Below are 19,278 nucleotides of genomic sequence, written 5' to 3'. Positions count from 1 at the left end.
GCCTCGACCTGCTGGACTCCGGCGATCCTTCCCCCTCAGCCTTCCAAGTAGCCGGAATTACAGGCACACACTCCCATGCCCGGCTGATTTTTTTTTTTTTGGATTTATTGTAGCGATGAGGTCTTGCCAAGTTGCCCAGGCGGGTCTCAAACCCGCGGGCTCAGGCAATCCATATCTGCATTATATTTAAATGAGACAGCAATGGGCTTTCACAACTTTCACCAGTTGATTCTCCTAGTATATCTCTGCTCTAAATCCACTACACTTAGAAGCAATGATGTCATGAATTCCTTGGGCAATAGCAACACCCATTTACTTAGTAACAGAAGAAAAAGTATTACCTAAAAATACAACGTTATGCCTCTGTTGCACTGCTTGTAAATTAATCTTAATGGACTGTTGTGAAATGCTTTTATGTACCATGTGCTATCAATATTACAGTATAATAATTATTCATACTCTCTATATCACATTCCCAAATAAACTCATGTTTTAACATTAATAAAGCAGTATAACCAAACTGGGTGCTGTGGCTCACACCTATAATTCCAGCATTTTGAGAGGCCAAGGCGAGAGGATCACTTGGAGCCATGAGTTCAAGACCAGTCTGGGCAACATAGTGAGACCTTGTCTTTACAAGAAATTAAAAAATTAGGCTGTGTAGTGACACATGGTTGCAGTCCTAGCTACTTGGGAAGCTGAGGCAGAAGGATTGCTTGAGCCCAGGAGTTCAAGGCTACAGTCAATTGTGATCGTGTCAATGCACTCTGGCCTTGGTTGCAAAATGATACTCTGTCTCTCAAAACGAAAAGCATAACAAAAACAGTATAACCAGAACAAAATAAAAGGAAAAAATTAAGAAACGTTCACAATATGTATTTTAAAAACTTAATGCAATAAATACTTAGTTACTACATAACCTATACTCAAAATTCACACTCATTGACATAAATGCATACAATACTTTGGTAAGCGAGCATGTCCATATTCAATATTCCCCTCTCCTGTAAACACCTCTACTTATAAAATACCACAAAGCTGCAGCTACTTGTAATTCAGGAGTGAAGCCAGATGTTGCTCAAAAGAGATTTGAACCCCAAAAAAGTTGCAGGCTAAACTCTGACAAAAATCCAAGCACACATTTTCCATGACCACAGGCCCCATATATGTTTGTCCTACTATGACGCCTCTGTCTCACTTGCAAAAGTGATTTACTATTTTGTAAAATGGTCACAGTCTTCTCACTAGAAGGGCAATAATGAAAAACAGTCAACATGACTGCATTCCAGCCAATTGGATCATTTTTGGCAAGCCAGAGGGATTATAAATGCATGCATAATGTATATAGCCATTGACTTGGCTGAATGCAACCTGTTCTTTTTTACAATGATGGCTTCCCTTCTTTATGGTGTTTTGTACAGACGATGAGCCAGATGGTGGTGCCCAACATTACATTATAGTTGTGGGCTTCAACCATCCCCAGCTATTAGCAATTATGACTGAGCTTGGCATTCCTATAACCAGCGTGATTAAAATATCTTCAGAGAATTACGGACCGCTACAGACACACCTGGCAACGGTTAGCCAGCAGCAGGAAGTTTTTCTTCAGCCAGAAGGTATGCAGTCAGTTGCACAACTTACTGAGTCCTTCAATATTACCCGCTGTCCTTAAAGTACAAATATAATTTGCTGTCCAAAACACAGTCATGCAATACATACATCATTAAATCCTTTCAAAACTTTGATTTGCTATTTATTCTGCTTGCACCAGCCAAGTGTTGTAAATTTTGCAAATTAAAATCATACTCCGTGTTTATATCCCTGTGTAGCCACAGAGAGCAGACAGCAAGGTCAGAAGTCTTGGTTTCTCAGGAACTAGGTTTCTCAGGAACATTTGATCTATAACTTTTGCCAAAAGCATGGGCGAGATGGATCAGTGTCAATAATCTGTTCTTGCAGAAGCCACAGTCACCAAATGGCCCAAGGGAGGTCGCAGCCTTGGATTCTTGTCCTGTTGTGCTACTGACTTTTATTGGATAAGTCGCAGAGGGGTACTTGATCTTCCCAGCCTTAGACTAGGATGCTGTGAGACGAAGTCCCAACCGTGCTACCATTCAGTCATTTTGAGCTTTGGGATCTTCATCTAAGAAAATTGTGCTGGATGACCTCTGTGGAGAGCATGCAAAAAGCCTGTTACTTGACAAAACAAATACTGGGATTTGGTGTAAGCCTGTGTTACCAGGTGTCCATATGTTTTTATTGTTCTTTATTAAGAATGCTATTTGCACAGTACTCTGTAGCTTACAGCCATATCCCAGTTTTCACAACGATATTTTTTAAGCTTTTCACCTTTACTTATTTTATTCTAGAGTAGAGGGTATATGTGAAGATTTGTTACATGGGTATATTGTGCAGTGGCTAGGTGGGAGCTTCTAAAGAGTCACCCCACCGCAGTGGCGAGCATGATACCTGATGGGTGGTTTTGCAGCCCTTATTTCCCCCCCTTCTCTCCTCCCTTTAGTAGATCCTAATGTTTACTGATCCCATCCTTGTTGTAATATTACATTTTTTAAAATAATTAATCAGTATTTTTTATTATGGTTTTGTGGGGTACAGTTAAGGGTTAGGTGTACAATTACGTTTCATTCAGGCACCCTGTTGATAAGAGGTGTTTTCCCAGCCCCAGATATTTGCTACTGTTAATCCCATCCCCCTCCCCCCCCCATAGTTTCCCAGTCATTTTCTTATAGTATTACATTGGATGTTCAAGGTCCATTATATGAGTGAGAGTAATATTACATTTTTAAATGGCTGTTCAAAATTAGAAATAATAATAATAGCTCACATATGTTGGGGCTATGTCCTGGGACTAGGCTTAATTCTAAGGGCATCAACTACATTCATTCGTTAATTTTCACAACAGGTCTAAGAAGCATGTTTTATTAATTTCCGTTTTACCAAAAAGGACTCTCAGTATAGAGGCAACTGTTAAGTCTAAAACTTGAGGTTCAATTCAGGTTATTCCTATCTCAAAGGATTGTTATAATATTAATAATCTATTATTGTAGCCAGTGAGAAAATGTTGCATAAGCTCCAAATATAGTCTTTCTACAAAAAAATTCAATGTATAACAATTAATAGAATTTATAATAGATGAATGAAATATTAGTAGTAGGACGTACTATTTAGCTATAGATGTAATAGGCATGAATATTTCAGGCAAAACTTTAAGTATAACTTTATGGAAGTCTGTCCATATTTTATAGTCAGAGTGCAAATGCCCAGAGCAACCTCTTCTATTTTAATGTGACCAAAAGTTACTGAAACGTAAATTATTGATCCAGTCTGTTTTTACCATATGAGGAGGAGAATCAGATAAAGTGCATTTCTAAATAGTTACATAAAAGACTCTAAGATGGTCAAAAGTGATTTGGCAGAAAAACCATTCCTAAGTGTAATGTGTTACCTTGTCATAATCTCTCTCTGGGCCTCAACTATGAAATGAAGGTGTAGGATAAGCTCATACTTAATATCAATCTCAGAAGTAAAATTCTCTGGTTTCATAACTGTAGAATCTGTTTTCAAAAAGTCTCAAAATTACATTTCTCTATTTGCATTTTCTGGTATTTCTGGTAATGTACCGACATCATGCAATACATATGACTCAAAATGTCCAAAAGTATAAAAAAATTCAACATTTATTTTATAGTATAAACATGTTGCTATTATTAGCTATAGAAGCTGAAAAATTGAAGAAAGAAAATGCTGTAAAAGAACTTGAAACGTTTTGGAAGTACTTGGAACCAGTCCTGAATAATGAAAAACCAGAAACAAATCTCTTTGATGTTGCCCGACTGGAATATATGGTCAAAGTGGCTGATTTTCCTTCTGACTGGTCAGACAGCGAGACAATGGTTAGTACCCACATGAGTGAAGGGTGTGGTTTTAACATGCGACCCTGTGGTACTATTTGCGCCATTGTTTATTCCACAGGTGTTTACCGAGCACTGATTTCAGGGCTTTGTGCTAAGTTCTTCTGTCTTCAGGATAATGATAAAATCAAATGCATAATGCTGGCAATAATCTGATTCTTCAGCTTTTAGTGTGTGAATTAATGGCAAAGAATAAGATGTGGTAGATGAAGATAAAGGATGATGATTCCTTATTTGGTGGCACATGACTTTGTTTGGAGACCTCAACAATGTTCTAGACAGTAATTAGGAAATTCAGACACATTAGTTGTGTAAAGAGTAAATTGTATAATTTGTTGGATTATATGTGTCTTTCTTATGTATCAGTTCAAGCATTGCTCTTCTAAGCCCTTGCCTTATCCCAAAATCATTGTAATATGTTTAGCCAGTAAAGTCTATCTTACTAGGATAACTTGACCTTGGCCCCACAATTAGCAGACATTTCCTGAGAGTCTTTACTGATCCCTGCAACTAAGGAACTTGTAAAGGGTCAAGACTAAAACCTTAACAGAGAAGCCACAGTCAAGGGACCATACAGCTAAGTGCTCAGTTATGTGACACACTCGAAATTTCCTATTGATTCAGAAAAAGAAATGGGATACTTAGAAAAATAGTGAATGCCAGCTACTTGAGGGCTTAAAAAAAAAGAAGAAGAAGGTCAAATGACTACTTATCAAGGATGTTGTGGAAAGTATTCGGGCATCCTTCTGTTATAGAAAACCTCTCAGGGCTCTTTCTAGTTGACCCCCATCCCAACAAACAGAGCCCTGGGAGTGTCGAATTTTCTGCAGGACTATGTATTTCAATGCCAAGAGAGCTGAAATGAAAGCAGCGTCCTAGGGAAGGGCACATCAAGAGAGTGTTCTGAAAGAAAGTGGACAAAGCGGTGTGCAGGAGTGCATGGGTGCGTGGACTTATGCGTGTCTGTGTTTGGTAACAGTAGGTAGCCAAAAAGAAAAAAAACAGTTACCTAAAAGGAGCAGAGTATCCAAGCCTGGAACTGTTTCTGCACCAAAAACTAGGCTGCCCATGGCCATGTGCTGGGGCACAGGTACGTCTGACTCTGAGAGTCCCCGGTTTTACTACATTGACATGGAATTGCCCTTAGTGAAGTGAAAAGTGAAAACACTGGGGAGGGAGGGCAGATGTGAACCTGGAAAGATGGACAGGACTTGAATAGACCAGTATGAGTTATAAGACCCTCAACACAAGGCATCAAGCAAACCACACAAGAATTTTGCCAATAGCAAGAATGAATATCAGCCTTGGGCTACACATGTAAGATAAAGCTGAACATAGAAAAGCTGTGACGGGAGGGCAGAGCTAATTCTAGGCAAAACTGGCTACTCCAGACACCCTTTGACTTTGCCACTCCCCACCCCCTCACCCAATATGTTCAGCTTTCCTGCTTTGCCTTTCACCTTCCTGCCTCTCAAACCTGAGCTCAGAAAAAGACCCACTGTCACCTGTCCTTTACTGCTTCGTGTTACATTGGGTCAGTATGTTTCCCTATCCCAGAGATATTGACATTCCAAGTACAACATGAATATTCCATCCTATTTTATTGGGATTCTGGATTATACTAAAAAATATGACATGTATTTGAGACAGAAGCTATTTCCCAAGGATACTGAAATCCCACCTCAAAGCTGCTTTCTATTCTTTCTCTTCCATAAACCAGTTCTTCTCCCAAGCACATAAAATGTATGATTGATAAAACCGGCATCCACAAATTTAAATTTTGGAGAAACTCTCATTTGGGTCAAGGCCTGGGTACGTGTCCTATCAAGAACTCATGCATTTTTGGTTCATGAGGGCATGCGAGATCCCAGCCTCAATCCAAGAACCTTTTACTCCTTCTCTAGCTAGGGTTCCCTTCTGTGTGTCTTCTTTGGTCTCCAGGCGTAGACGGGAACAATCTGAAATGCATTGAGTCTAAAATAGAGTGCATTCTATCGCATGATCAGAACACAGATGTGAACACCATGGCATGCAGTGACAACTTCAAAAGACTGAGCATCATTTCTAGCGTCCTGCTTCCTGCTCCAGTGTTTACAATTTCCTGTTCATTATAAGATTTTATTCACTAATCTGTCTGTTGTTGAGTAATTCTTTTTAATTTTAGACTCGGGTACCCATTTCCCAGATAGTGAACATTGTACGCCATAGGTAATTTCTCAACCCCCCTTTCCACCTCTCCCCTTATTGGTGTCCCCAGTGTCTGTTTCCATCTTTGTGACCATTTTGCTCCCACATATGAGTCAGAGCTTTTGTTTCTGAGCCAGTTCACTTAGGATGATGATGTTCCAGCTCCATTCATGTTGCTTCAAAGGACATAATTTCATTCTTTTTTATGGCTCCATGGTGTACACACATGACATTTTCTTTATCCAGTCAATTGTTAGTGTGCCTTAGGTTTGTTCCATGATCTTGCTATTGTGATTAGTGCTGCAGTTAACATACAGTACAGGCATCTTTTTTATATATTGGTTTCTTTTACTTTGGGTAGATCGCTAGTAGTGGGATTACTGGCTCTAATGGTAATTCAAGTTTTAGTTATTTGCGAAATCTCCATGCTGTTTTCCATAAAGGTTGAACTAATTTACAATCCCACCAACAGTGGATGGGCATTCCCTCTTTCTCCCCAACCGTGGCAACATCTATTGTTCTTTGACTTTCTAATAAGAGCCTTTCTGACCAGTATGAGGTGACATCTCATTGTGGTTTTAATTTCCACTTCTCTGATGATTAGTGATGTTGAATATTTTTTCATAAGTTTGGTGGCCACTTGGGTGTCTTTTATTGAGAAGTGTCTATTCATGTCTTCTGCCTACTTTCTGATGGGGTCATTTGTCTTTTGTGTGTTGAGTTGTTTGAGTTCCTTGTAGAGTCCGAATATTAGCCCTTTGTCAGAGGCATAATTTGAAAATATTTTCTCCCATTTGGAGGGTTTTCTGTTTGCTCTGTTGTTTATTTCTTTTGCTGTGCAGAAGCTTTTTTAATTAAGTCCCCTTTGTCTCTTTCAGTTTTTGTTGCAATTGCTTTTGGGGTCTCTGTCATAAATTCTTTGCCTAGGCCAAAGTCCAGAAGAGTGTTTCCTAGGTTTTCTTCTAGAACTTTTATAGTTTCAGGTCTTATATTTAAACCTTTGATCCACCTTGGTTAATTTTTTTAATATGGTGAGAGGTAGGGGTCCAGTTTCATTCTTCTGCATATAGCTAGCCAATTTTCCCAGCACCATTTATTGAATAAGGTATCCTTTCCCCCCTTGTTTATTTTTGCTAGCTTTGTCAAAGATCAGTCAGTTGTGGGAATGTGGTTTTATTTCTGAGTCCTCTATTCTGTTCCATTAGTCAATCTGTCTATTATTATACCGGTACCATGCTGTTTTACTTTCTATAGTCTTATAGTATAGTTTGAAGTCAGGCAGTATGATGCTTCTACATTTGTTCTTTGTTTTTTCTAGTTCTGTGAAGAACAAAGTTGGTATCTTATTTGTGATTGCATTGAATTTGTAGATTGCTTTTGACAGTATGGTCATTTTAACAATACTGATTCTTCCAATCCATGAACATGGGGTATTTTTCCACTTCTTTGGGTTGTCTACAATTTCTTTCATCAGTTTTTTATAGTTCTTCTGGGGGAAATCTTTCACTTCCTTAGTTAATTGTATTCTTCATTTTTTGTTATGTTTGTTTGTTTGCTTTGGGGGGTTGTGGCTTGTGTGAATGGGATTGAACTCTTGATTTGGGTCTCAGCTTGAGTGTTGTGGGTGTATAGAAATGCCACCAATTTTTGTGCATTGATTTTGTCTCCTGACACTTTACTGAGGTCATTTATCAGATCTAGAAGCTTCGTGGAGGAGTCTTTAGGGTTTTCTAGGTATACCATTATGTCATCCATGAGCAGGGATAGCTTGATTGCATCCTTGCCTATTTGTATGGATATCTTTTATTTATTTATTTTACTCTTGACAGATTGTTTTTGCTAGGACTTCCAGTATGATGTTGAGTAAGAGTGGTGGGAGTAGACATTCCTATCTTGTTCCTGTTCTGAGGTAGAATGTTTTTTGACTTTGCCTGGTTAAGTCTGATGTTGGCTGTTGGTTTGTCATATATGGCTTTTATGATTTTGTGATATGTTCCTTCAGTGCCCAGCTTGTTGAGGGTTTTTAATCATGAAGGGATGTTTGATTTTGTCAAATGCCTTTTCTGCATCTATTAAGATGATCATATGATTTTTATTTTTGCTTCTGTTTATGTGGTATACCATGTTTATTGATTGTGAATACTGATCCATGCTTGCATCCCTAAAATAAAACCCACTTGGGTATGAGAGATAATTTTTTTGTTATGCTGCTGAGTTTGCTTTGCAAGTATTTTGCTAAGGACTTTTGCATGTATATTCAAAAGGAAAATAGGCCTGTAGTTTTTGTTGTTGTTGTTGTTGTTGTTTCCTTGACTGGTTTAGGTATCAATGTGATACTGGTTTCATAGAATGAGGTAGGAAGGAGTCCCACCTCCTCAATATTCTGGAATAGTTTTAGTAGGATTAATAGATTTAGTAGGATTGGTACCAGTTCTTCTTTGCATGTGTCATAAAATTTGGCTATGAATCTGTCTGACCCTGGGCTCTGTTGTTGTTGTTGGGAGATTTTTTTAATTATTGATTCAATTTCATTGGTCTATTCAGGGTATTTATTTCTTCCTGGTTCAGTCTTGGAAGGTTGTGTGTTTCCAGAAATTTATCCATTTCCTCTAGGTTTTCCAGTTTGTTGCCATAGAGATGGTCATAGTAGTCCCTGATTATCTTTTTTATTTCTGTGGTATCAGTTGTTTTGTCACGCCTGTAATTTCTGATTAATTTATTTGAGTTTTATGTCTTTTTTCTTGGTTAGTCTAGCTAACAGTCTGTTGATTTTCTTTATCTTTTCAAACAACCAAATTTTTCTATTTCTTTCTTTTCCTTCTTTTTTTTTTTGAGTCAGAGTCTCACTCCATTGTCCAAGCTGGAGTACAGTGGCATACACACGAACACCCCAGGATCAACCTGCTGGGCTCAGGCAATCCTTCCACCTCATTCTTCCGAGTTGCCAGAACTATAGGCGCATGCTACCATGCCTGGCTAATTTTTTCATTTATTGTGGAGACGAGGTCTCACCAAGTAGTCCAGGTTAGTCTTGAACCTGTGGCCCCAGGCAGTCTTTTCAGCTCTGTCTCCCAAAGTACTGGGATTACAGGCTTGAGCTACCATGCCCAGCCTAACTTTTTGATTAATTATTTGTATTTTTTTTTTGTCTCAATGTCATTAAGTTTTGCTCTGATCTTTTTTATTTCTTTTCTTATGCTAGCTTTAGGTTTAGATTTTTCTTGCTTTTCTTGATTTTCCTTGAGGTAAAAGACTAAGCTGTTGATTTCTGATCTCTTTCTATTCTTTATGTAGGCATTTAATGCTATAAACTTTCCTCTCAGAACTCATTTGTCTGTGTCTCAGAGGTTTTGGTATGTTGTGTCACTGTTTTCATTTGTTTCAACAACTTTTTTTCTGTCTTAATTTCATTGTTTACCCAAGGATCATTCGAGAATGAGTTGTTCATTTTCTATGCAGTAGTGTAATTTGGGGAACTCCTCTTAGTGTTGATTTCTACTTTTATTCCATTGTGATCTGAGAAGATGCTTGGTATAATTTTGATGCTTTTAAATTTATTGAGAACTGCTTTGTGGCCAAGGATATGGCCTATTTTGGAGAATATTCCATGCAGATACGGAAAGAATGTCTATTCTGCAGTTACTGGGTGGAAACCTCTGTAGATGTTTGTTAGGTCCATTTGGTCTATAGTCTCATTTAAGTCCAGTGTTTCTGTGTTAATTTTCTGCTTCAATGATCTGTCTAGTGATGTCAGTAGAATGTTGAAGTCACTCGCTATTATGGTATTACTATCTATATGTCTTCAGAGGTCAAATAACGTTTGCTCTATGAATTTGGGTGCTCTGGTGTGTGGTGCATATGTGTTTAAGATGGTTAAAATTTCTCGTTGAATTTCATCCTTTATCATTATCATTATATAATGTCCTTCTCTTTTTTTTTAAACTGTTTTTGGCTGAAGTCTGAGCTGATATGAAATTGGCTACTCCTGCTTGTTTTTGTTGTTCAATTGCCTGAGATATCTTTTTCCACCCATTTACTTTGAAGTCTGTGGCTGTTTTTTGTCAGTAGGTGAGTCTCTTGTAAGGCAGCATATGATGTCTTTTTTTAAACCCAGTTTTTCACTCTGATTCTTTTAAGTTGGGCATTTAGCCCATTTACATTCAGGGTTAATTCTGGTATGTTAACCAATCATATCAACATATGATTTTGTTCTTACCATCGCCTAAGAGTCAATTTGTAAGTATTTATTGAACATCATCTTTATGCCAGGACTGTGGTCTGGGTCCAACTGCAGTAAAATTTTAGTGCCCATGAATGCCTCTGCAAGATATGGTTTGCGAGTTTAGAGAGCTTTAAAAATGGTTCAGTAGTAAAGCAGAATTCTAGAAGAAAAAGCCACTGAACTTACTATTAATGATCAAAGTTCATTTTGTACTTAAAATCATTTAGTAAGCATATAAATGATCATTATACTTCTATAGAACCAGAACAAGTGCATGGTGTCCCACTCTCAGCTGTATCTGTAAGTTGAAAATAGCCTTATATCCAAGACAGGAGCTAGCCAAGGAGCACTTTTTTGTTTTCAGATGGAGGGAAGAATTTGCAACCTTTGGCAAACAAGAAGGTTGCATTGAACCAAGATAGCAAAACCAGAAGGTTATATTGAACCAAGGTAGCAAAAGTTTTACATCAATTAAATGCCCATCTAGACATGCTAACTGCTCATGGAAGACATCTGCAGCATCTCAAGTTAAGATTCTGGTTGTTAAAAATAATTTGCTAGCCGGGCTCGGTGGCTCAGCCTGTAATCTCGCGCCTTTGGGAGGCTGAGGTGAGTGGATTGCCTGAGCCCGCGGATTCAAGACCCGCCTGGGCAGCGAGACCTCATCTCTACAATAAATCAAAAAATCAACTGGGCATGGTAGCACATGCCTGTAATTCCGGCTACTCGGAAGGCTGAGGCAGAAGTATCGCCGGAGCCCAGCAGGTGGAGGCTGCGGTGGCTGGGAGCGGCCACTGCACTCCAGTCTGGGCGACAGTGAGACTCCAACTCAAAAAAAATAAAAATAAAAATAAAAATAATTTGCTAGCCTTTAGCATGTGATTTGCTGCTTGACTTAAAAACGAATCAACTGGGTTAAGCTCATGGATCATGGGCAAAAGCTTTATTGCTACATTTCCTAGAAATAAAAACAAAAATGTATTTCTGTACCCGAATTTGGGCGAAAAATGCCAGGTTGGAACTTGACTTAACAAGACTCAACCTTGATGTGGGCATGGGAAACCAGACAGAGAGCTGCTTCCTAGTACTGGTTAGAGCAGGGCCCAGCCCTGAGCTTCTGCCAGACCATGATCCACTGCACAAAAAAGCATCCCATTCCACCTTCCCTCTTCTGCTCAAACATAAGACAGGCTTAGTTCATCCTTCTTTGCTTCCAAGCATACAGACTCAGTCATCACAGTGTTTCCCTACTTTTGGACACAAAAGCCTGGGCTTTTATGTATTATGGCAGGATCACAAGATAGTACAGAATCAATAGTCTCTTTGGATTCAAGAACGGCACAGTTTAAAGGAAAGAAGGGAAGCCGAGAGGAAAGGAAGAAGTATTGATTGAGCATACACTGCAACATACTTGGGCAAATTATACCCAGATGAGCATGTGATTCCAAGCTCTCTGCATGACCAGGCAAGAAGTCATTCATAACTTGTCCCCGGCTGAGGACATTAAAATTACCTAACACGTTTTAAGAATTGAGATATTAAGCACATCATATTATAAACCTCACTGCTGAAACTGATGACTAGGTTGTTTTTCCCTTAGTTGAAGCATTAATTGGGCACTCACAATATTAGGCCGTCCTATGGCGCTCCAAGGGAAACAGTCTGCATTGTGCAAGCAAAGAAGGCAAGAAAGGCTCTTGAATGGACACTTGGTCACTATGTCTGGGATCCAGTGGCTTAGGGATGTGGGGGTCCTCTTTCTTGTATGAAGTCGATAGGCTTCCTGTTGAGGGAGACACAAGCCACATATCCAGTTCCAACAGCATGAAATCAATAATGACTTGCCATTCATTCTCTCACATGTAGCTGGAATTGGGCACTGATATTTTTGAAAATATTGCCTGTTTGATGTATGACAGCCTGGACTGGAAAAGGCAGCACCAGCACTATTTGGAAAGCATGCTACTCATTAATGTTCCACAAGTGGTTAATGAGAAAACTGTCTTAGAAGCCGTACCGATTTCTGAGGTAAGCAGGGGCTCAAATGTCTTCAGTGGGCTGAGTGATTCATCAAACAACATAATTTTCACATTTATAAATCATACAAAGAAAAAAATTACACAGGTATTTGTATCCAGGTAATACTGTCTGTTGGAATTTACTTCATGAGGGCGAGAACAAGGAAAAAGTCCCCGACACAGCACTAAAGAGCTATGTGGCGGGGAAGTCGAAAAGCTGACATCTACAAAGGCAAGGGCGGGACCTACTTGTCAGCACATGGTGCAACAAATACCATCTGGAACAAGGAAAGATATGGACAAATTAATCACAATATTTATTTAGCACCTATTGTGTGCTAGCACTATGCAAAATGCTGGCAATACAATAATAAAGACTCATTCCGTGTCCTCCTCACTGAGCTTAACTTTTTAAATTTATATTTTGGTATTTGTGATGTTTTTATTTTATTATTTTTGTATATTTAGGGGTACAAGTGCAGATCTTTTACACTCATATATTGTGTCTTGGGCTTTTATGTACCCATCACCCAAATCGTGAACACTGTACCCAGTAAGGAATTTTTCAACCCTCACTGCCTCCCCTCCAAGTTTATCTTGTAAAGAGGATGGCAGTCAAGCCAACAACAGTGTCAACAGAGCACGATGAATGTTGAGGGAAGGCACTCAGACTGAAGTAGGAGACATTTTTGTTTTGATTTTTGTGGGGGAGCATTTTTATATTGGCTCTCCACCTGATCTGAAGAGGAGTAGGACTGAGAGGGGAGAATCAGGAAAGCCACACCAGGACTAGTGATGTGGTGAAGGTTGCGTATGAGTCGCCTCATGGAAAGCATAACAGGGGAAAAGGACAGAATGGCGTTCTCAAGGAAAGGGTGAAGGTTTACTAAGATACCGAGGTCAAAGGAAAGGAGTGCTCTGTCACCGTACCACAGGGTAGTACGGTGACCCAAGGCGGCATGTGCAAAGTGAACAGCACTGGAACTGAAGCCGGAGAGGCACGAACCAATTTGCAAACGTCCCTTGGTGCTGAGTGAGAGTTTGGGTTTTGTCCTGTAGGCCGTGGAGAACCACTGAAGAATGGCATGGCTGAGTCAGCCAGGGGAGAAAACCTCTTTGGCTGTCCGTGCCCCATCCACCCATGACTTTCCCCACAATCGCTCAGTCAGAAAAACGGAAGAGTGTCCTTCCCACAGTTTCCTTCCTCCCTCACACAAAACCCTTGTGTTGGATCCTAACGTTGGCAGATGATTTTTGTGCTGAGAGCACGATTATGTAATTTCAGAATTCTGTTAGATCTCATCACGCCAACATTATATGAAAACATCTCTCAGCTGGATATCTCAGTTGTTTCTTTTTAACTATTCCTTTTTAGCCTCCCCAACTTGTGGTTCCAACCCCTGGAAAGAAGAAAGCACAATATGAAGAACCGCAAGCTGCACCACCAGGCACGTATGAAATCTGTTGCTGGAGAATCCACCCCATGAGCTAGCGCTTTGAGAAAGGATGGCCACCCTACATATTGCTTTCAGCTCCCCCTCCTCCTGTAGCTCCTGCACTTACGCGTGCCTCCTCATAGCCGGAATTTATGCACAACATTTGATGGGAGACCTGGAGAATACATCTTCATGGGACAATGATGTTGCCTATGTTTTACAGTGACTTCCATCATCACAACTGAAGTAGATATGAGATATTACAATGATTTGCTGAATCCAATTCCAGAAGAATTCACTTCTGTGCCCCTGATACTGCACTGTATGCTGGAACAGGTGGGTAAGCGCCACGACTTTCTCCCAGAAAGTAAGTCTCAAGTAAGTCACTTCATCTCTCTTGGCTTCCTTTTTTTAAGTTTACACTGTTTTAAAATTATACACATAAGAACTGAATACATTATCCTCTGTAAGGATTAGAATAGTTCAGATGGAACTAAAATTTGCTTTGATCATCAAGTTCAGTCCCTTTATTTTTCTATGTTATGGAATCATTTCTGTAACATTTCTTGAAGTTTTGGTAGAAAACATCCTTAATACCATCTGTGTCTGGTGTCATTTGAGTGAAAGAGAAAGAGGACATAAACGTGAGTGAGGTGGTTAATGGTTTTTAACTATCTTTAAAATATCTTTTGTACTTGTAGATTTAATTAGATTTTTCTACTTCTGAGAACAATTTTAGTCATTAGCATTTTTCTTATGCATGTGTCCATTTTATTTGGGGTTTCAATCTGATACTATACTCTTTATACTATTCACTCAAATATATTTTTTAATTTCCTCTGTATCTGGTTATGTTCCTATTCGCATGACTAATATTATTTATTTGTGCTGTTCTTTTCTTGATTATGATTGTTAATAGCATAGTTATTGCATCAGTGTATTAAAAGAACCAGCATTTTGTTTTATTGATCAACTCTTTTTTACTTTTTATTTTAATAATTTCTTCATGTATTTTCCTTATCTCCATCTTTCTACTTCCTTTGAGTTTATGTTGCATTTTATTTTAATCAAAAGCTTGCTACATTTATTTTTAGCTTTTTTGCTTTATTTAAGGCTATACATTTCTTTTTGAGTGTTTCTTTGCATCCTGCTGTTTTCAAGTATTCAGTTCTAAATCGCTTATTTACTTATTTAACTCATGAATTGTTGCGATTTTCACCATTCCTTGTTGATTTCTAATTTTATTACATTATTACCAGTAAGCACGATCTGCAAGTTAATAAGTTAAAAATTTCCTAAAGTTTTCTGTGTGACCTGATGTACCTAGTGTCTCCTATGTGTATTTGAAAAGCATGTTATTCATACTAGCAGCATATATATAGCACTCGTAGGCAATAAGCACTGTTCTAAATGCTGACAGTATCCTCACTCACGTAGTCCTCAGAACAATCCTAAAACGGGAATTATTTTAATCCCCTATCTTACAGATAAGGAAACTGAGGAATAAAAAGGTTACTTTGTTCAAGTAGCAAATGGCAGAAATGACTTTGCACCTAATCAGTCTCTGTGGAAAAGTATTTTGATGGCATTTCTCCATTGTCACCTTCTTTCTAATGTTGCTGATAAAAAATCTGATACTTTACAAGTAATCTGTTTTGTTTTGCTTTCTAGTAACTATTAGGGTTTTCTTTTTATGATTAATTAACAAGACTATATCTCGGTATGACTTTGTCTGTTTTATCATATTTTTCATTATGACATTAAGAAGTTGTCATCTGATTTCCAATCACATACTAGTAAAATTAAAATTCTTTACACTGTTCCGTAAAAGCTACGAAAAATATGATTCTAGACTGTATCTGTCATCTCACCTCCTGTCCTCCATATCTCTCTCTCTCTCTCTCTCTCACACACACACACACACACACGCACGCACACGCACACACACACACACGCACGCACACACGCACACACAATTTGTCATCTATGTAGTCCTTCTGGTTTTTCCTCAGATATATTGCTTACTTCCACTTTAGCCTCTTACTCCGACTTCTCTGCCTAGAAAGCCTTCTCTTCTGGTGATTCGTTCTCCAGTGGAAGTGACCTTCCTTAGGCAGGCCTTCTCTGACCACCTGATCTAAAAGATCCCTGCTTCCATAACACACACAGAGCACTCTTTACCACATCACCTTTTTTTTACTTTCTTATCAACGACTTCTCTTTTTGCAGTGTATTTATTAGCCATTTTTTACCTTCCTCCCTCCTCCCATTAGAATGTAAGCTTCACGACGTGGTAAGTTAATATAGTCTTGTTCATCACTATATGCGCAGCACAGAACAACCTTGCCTAACCCACAGTGGATGCCAAATACATATTTGCTGAATTAATGAGTGGATTCTGAGAAAGTCTTCTCTTATATCTTCAAAGACCATTTTTTCTATCTGTTTATTAGATGGATTATTATTGAATGGAATTGGAACCTCAGGGTTTTCCTCCTTGTCTTTTAAATTTTCTTTCTATTTTATCATTTTGGGGATTTTAGCTACACTGCTTACTAATTCTTTCTTCAGTGGCGCCCCATCTGTTACTGAAGTTTTGTCTTAGCATTAATGTTTTTAATTTATAAGTGCTCTAATTTCTTTTGACATTTACCTATTTTTGTTCTTAGTTTGTGAATGTAGCACATTTCTCTTTTTCCCTCAATACATAAAAGATTTGTCTAAAGTTCTCTTCAGATTCTATATTGTCTTTGTTACCTCCAGTATATATTTTTTCTGTTTTTTGACTGCCTTCGTTTTCTAACCAATTAGACACATGTAATAATATTTGCCTTTAATTACCCCATACGGTTTTGGAAGACCAATAGTTTTATCATATTGGCAAATGTGTAAAAGCTCAAATCCCTATAGAGTTTATGGTATCATTATTTTATGTATCTTAGTCTTTCTTGTTTTATTCAACTAAGTTCAATGCAACAAACATTTATTTGCCATCTATTAGGTTCCAGGTACCAAGGAGGGCAGTTTATGAGCTCAGTGCCTGACACCCAGTAGATGCATGTTGAATGATTAAAGGCTTAATAATAAGGGGAAGAAAAAACTAAAGTATAGGAGTAATGAGATGGCATTTTACAAGGTGGGATATGAGAAGTTAGCATCTCAGAGGAGGAACAGTTTTGAGTGGTCTTTCGGGATTAGAATGGGTTAAGAGATGACGGGAAGAGAGAAAGTAGAAGCAGTGCGTGACTGTTTTGAAAGCAGAGTGTTTGTAAAAGATAAAGAATATGAGGCCATTTTGTTTTCTAGAGCAGTGGTTCTCAACGGGGGGAAGGGGGTTGTGATTTTTCTGCCAGTCAACATTTGGTGATGTCTACTTTTGGTTGTCACAACTGGAAAGGCGCCACTTATATCAAACCTGTAGAGACCAGGGGTGCTGCTAAACATCCTATAGTACACAGGACAGCCCCTTACAATAAATTATTATCTGGTTCAAAATGCCATTAATGCTAAGGTTGAGGAATTGTAGAAAGATGTGAAATCATAGAGGATGTGTATAGGATTTAGGATAAAGAGAAAAGCTGTAAATTAGATGTCTTTTTAAATTATGTTTCAACCTCTTTTACTTGCTTACCACATAAAATTCAACAAGGCATTTAATCTTCCTAGACCTCACTTCTTCCATGTGAAAGAAACTATTACCATTTACTGATCTCATCATCTTTTAACTTTTCTATTTTTGAAGAAAGAATGGAGACTTGGCCTGAACTGGGTTAATCCCACCCTTGAGTTTGGGCCAGTCATCTAACTTCACTCACCCTAGTTTTCTCTGATACATAATGGAAAATAATGTCATAAATAATATATTTGCTTTTAAATAATTTCTTTTTTTTTTTTGAGTTGGAGTCTCACTCTGTCACCCAGACTGGAGTGCAGTGGCTGCTCCCGGCCACTGTAGCCTTGACCTGCAGGGCTCTGGCGATCCTTCCCTTCCACCTCAGCTTTCCAAGTAGCTGGAACTACAGGCGCGCGCTACCACGTCCGGCTAATTTTTTGATTTATTGTAGAGATGAGGTCTCGCCAAGTTGCCCAGGCAGGTCTCCAACCCACGGGCTCAAGCAATCCACTCACCTCAGCCTCCCAAAGCATGGGATTACAGGCTAAGCCACCAAATCCGGCTTGTTTTTAAATAATTTCTAAAGAATATATTTATTAGGTGGGATTGGCAGTTGAGGGAAACTGCTAGGGGAGGGAGGGGCATACCTCATTAACAGGGGTACCTGGATGATCAATGTTTGTATACCTGACCCTGAATTGTAACCCACATCTTTATAACAAAAAAATTTTTTAAAGAATATATTTATTTTAGAGGAAAATGTTTTCCTATATATAATGCAAAATAATATGAAATAATATATATTAATGGAAAACAGTGCTTTAAGAGAAAGAGCAAACATTTAGAAAAAAATCGTTTGACTTCTATTACAGTACAGTTTATTGTTTTCCATGTGCATTTTGTGTTATCTATTTTAATACAAGTATTAGCATTCTATTTGTTTTAATGCATGGATTGTAAACATTTTTCCGTATGTTTTGGTTATCACTGATACTTGCCTGCCGTTTTGTGTCATCACTGGGACTTTGGTGGCAGAAAAAGACTCATTATTACTCACAGCAGTGGAAATACAGCAATGGTCAACGAGCATCAGCAGAGAGCCGACCCTTAAACTAATTCCTCTCAACTGTTTATCTCAATAGGTTGTAGCAACTGAAGGGGATCTTGTCCCACCCAGTCTGCGGGAGCCACCTCCCAGAGCAGATGGGCTAGACCACAGAATTGCAGCACACATCGTGTCCTTTCTGCCCTCGCTCTGTCTCTCAGAGAAGGAGAAAAAGGTCAGTGTGCATGCCAGAGAGTCTTCTTGCTTTGAAAAAGTGTTTATTCGCTCTTTAAATCAATATTATTTCCATTTGAATAGAATCTTTATGAAATATTCTTATCCGGAGAAGAGAGCAAAAGCAAAGCTGTGCCCAAAGGCCCTCTCCTGCTGAACTATCATGACACACTCACCCACAAGAAGTATGCACTGAAGGTAATAATCATCATCAGGCTACCCTCAGGAGAACTAATGTGAGAAAGTGCATTTGTAATTATTCACTTGGAGGAAGCTCATTGGATAACTTTACCAATGCTCATTAAAACGTAATGTGCAAAATAGGCACTTGCTTGCAAAGTCGAGTCTCGGAAAATGAAGATGGATAAAGGGAAAATGATGTCAGCAAAGAAAACATGCCTAAACATAGAGGTCTAACGAACCAATTGATTGTGACTACCACCAAATGTGCGTGAAAACCTTATAGGTATTTGCTTTTGCAAATTTTCTGGTTTGAAAAATGAGTGAAGGACAGGAAAAGGTCTCGGAAGGGAAAGATGAATATATGCGAGGCTTTGGTAGTTTGTCACTGTGAATGAGGAGTCAGTCGTT

General features: G+C 38.7%; 1 protein-coding gene across 1 annotated transcript in view; it reads left to right on the top strand.

The window, feature by feature from the left end:
* Positions 1-19,278, top strand: part of SPAG17 (sperm associated antigen 17) — a 219,011-nt gene that overhangs the window by 61,582 nt on the left and 138,151 nt on the right. The window contains exons 6-12 of the mRNA XM_021716455.1: positions 1,422-1,616; positions 3,733-3,914; positions 12,208-12,369; positions 13,735-13,807; positions 14,019-14,131; positions 18,551-18,688; positions 18,772-18,885. Coding sequence (XP_021572130.1) covers positions 1,422-1,616; positions 3,733-3,914; positions 12,208-12,369; positions 13,735-13,807; positions 14,019-14,131; positions 18,551-18,688; positions 18,772-18,885 — 977 coding nt within the window. The remainder of the gene's footprint in view (positions 1-1,421; positions 1,617-3,732; positions 3,915-12,207; positions 12,370-13,734; positions 13,808-14,018; positions 14,132-18,550; positions 18,689-18,771; positions 18,886-19,278) is intronic.

The sequence above is a fragment of the Carlito syrichta genome, unplaced genomic scaffold (genome assembly GCF_000164805.1).
Source record: "Carlito syrichta isolate Samal-C Ts95f unplaced genomic scaffold, Tarsius_syrichta-2.0.1 Scaffold308819, whole genome shotgun sequence".
Taxonomy (NCBI): Eukaryota; Metazoa; Chordata; class Mammalia; order Primates; family Tarsiidae; genus Carlito; species Carlito syrichta.
The sequence above is the reverse complement of the archived record's forward strand: the minus strand, read 5'-3'. Positions and strand labels throughout refer to the sequence as shown.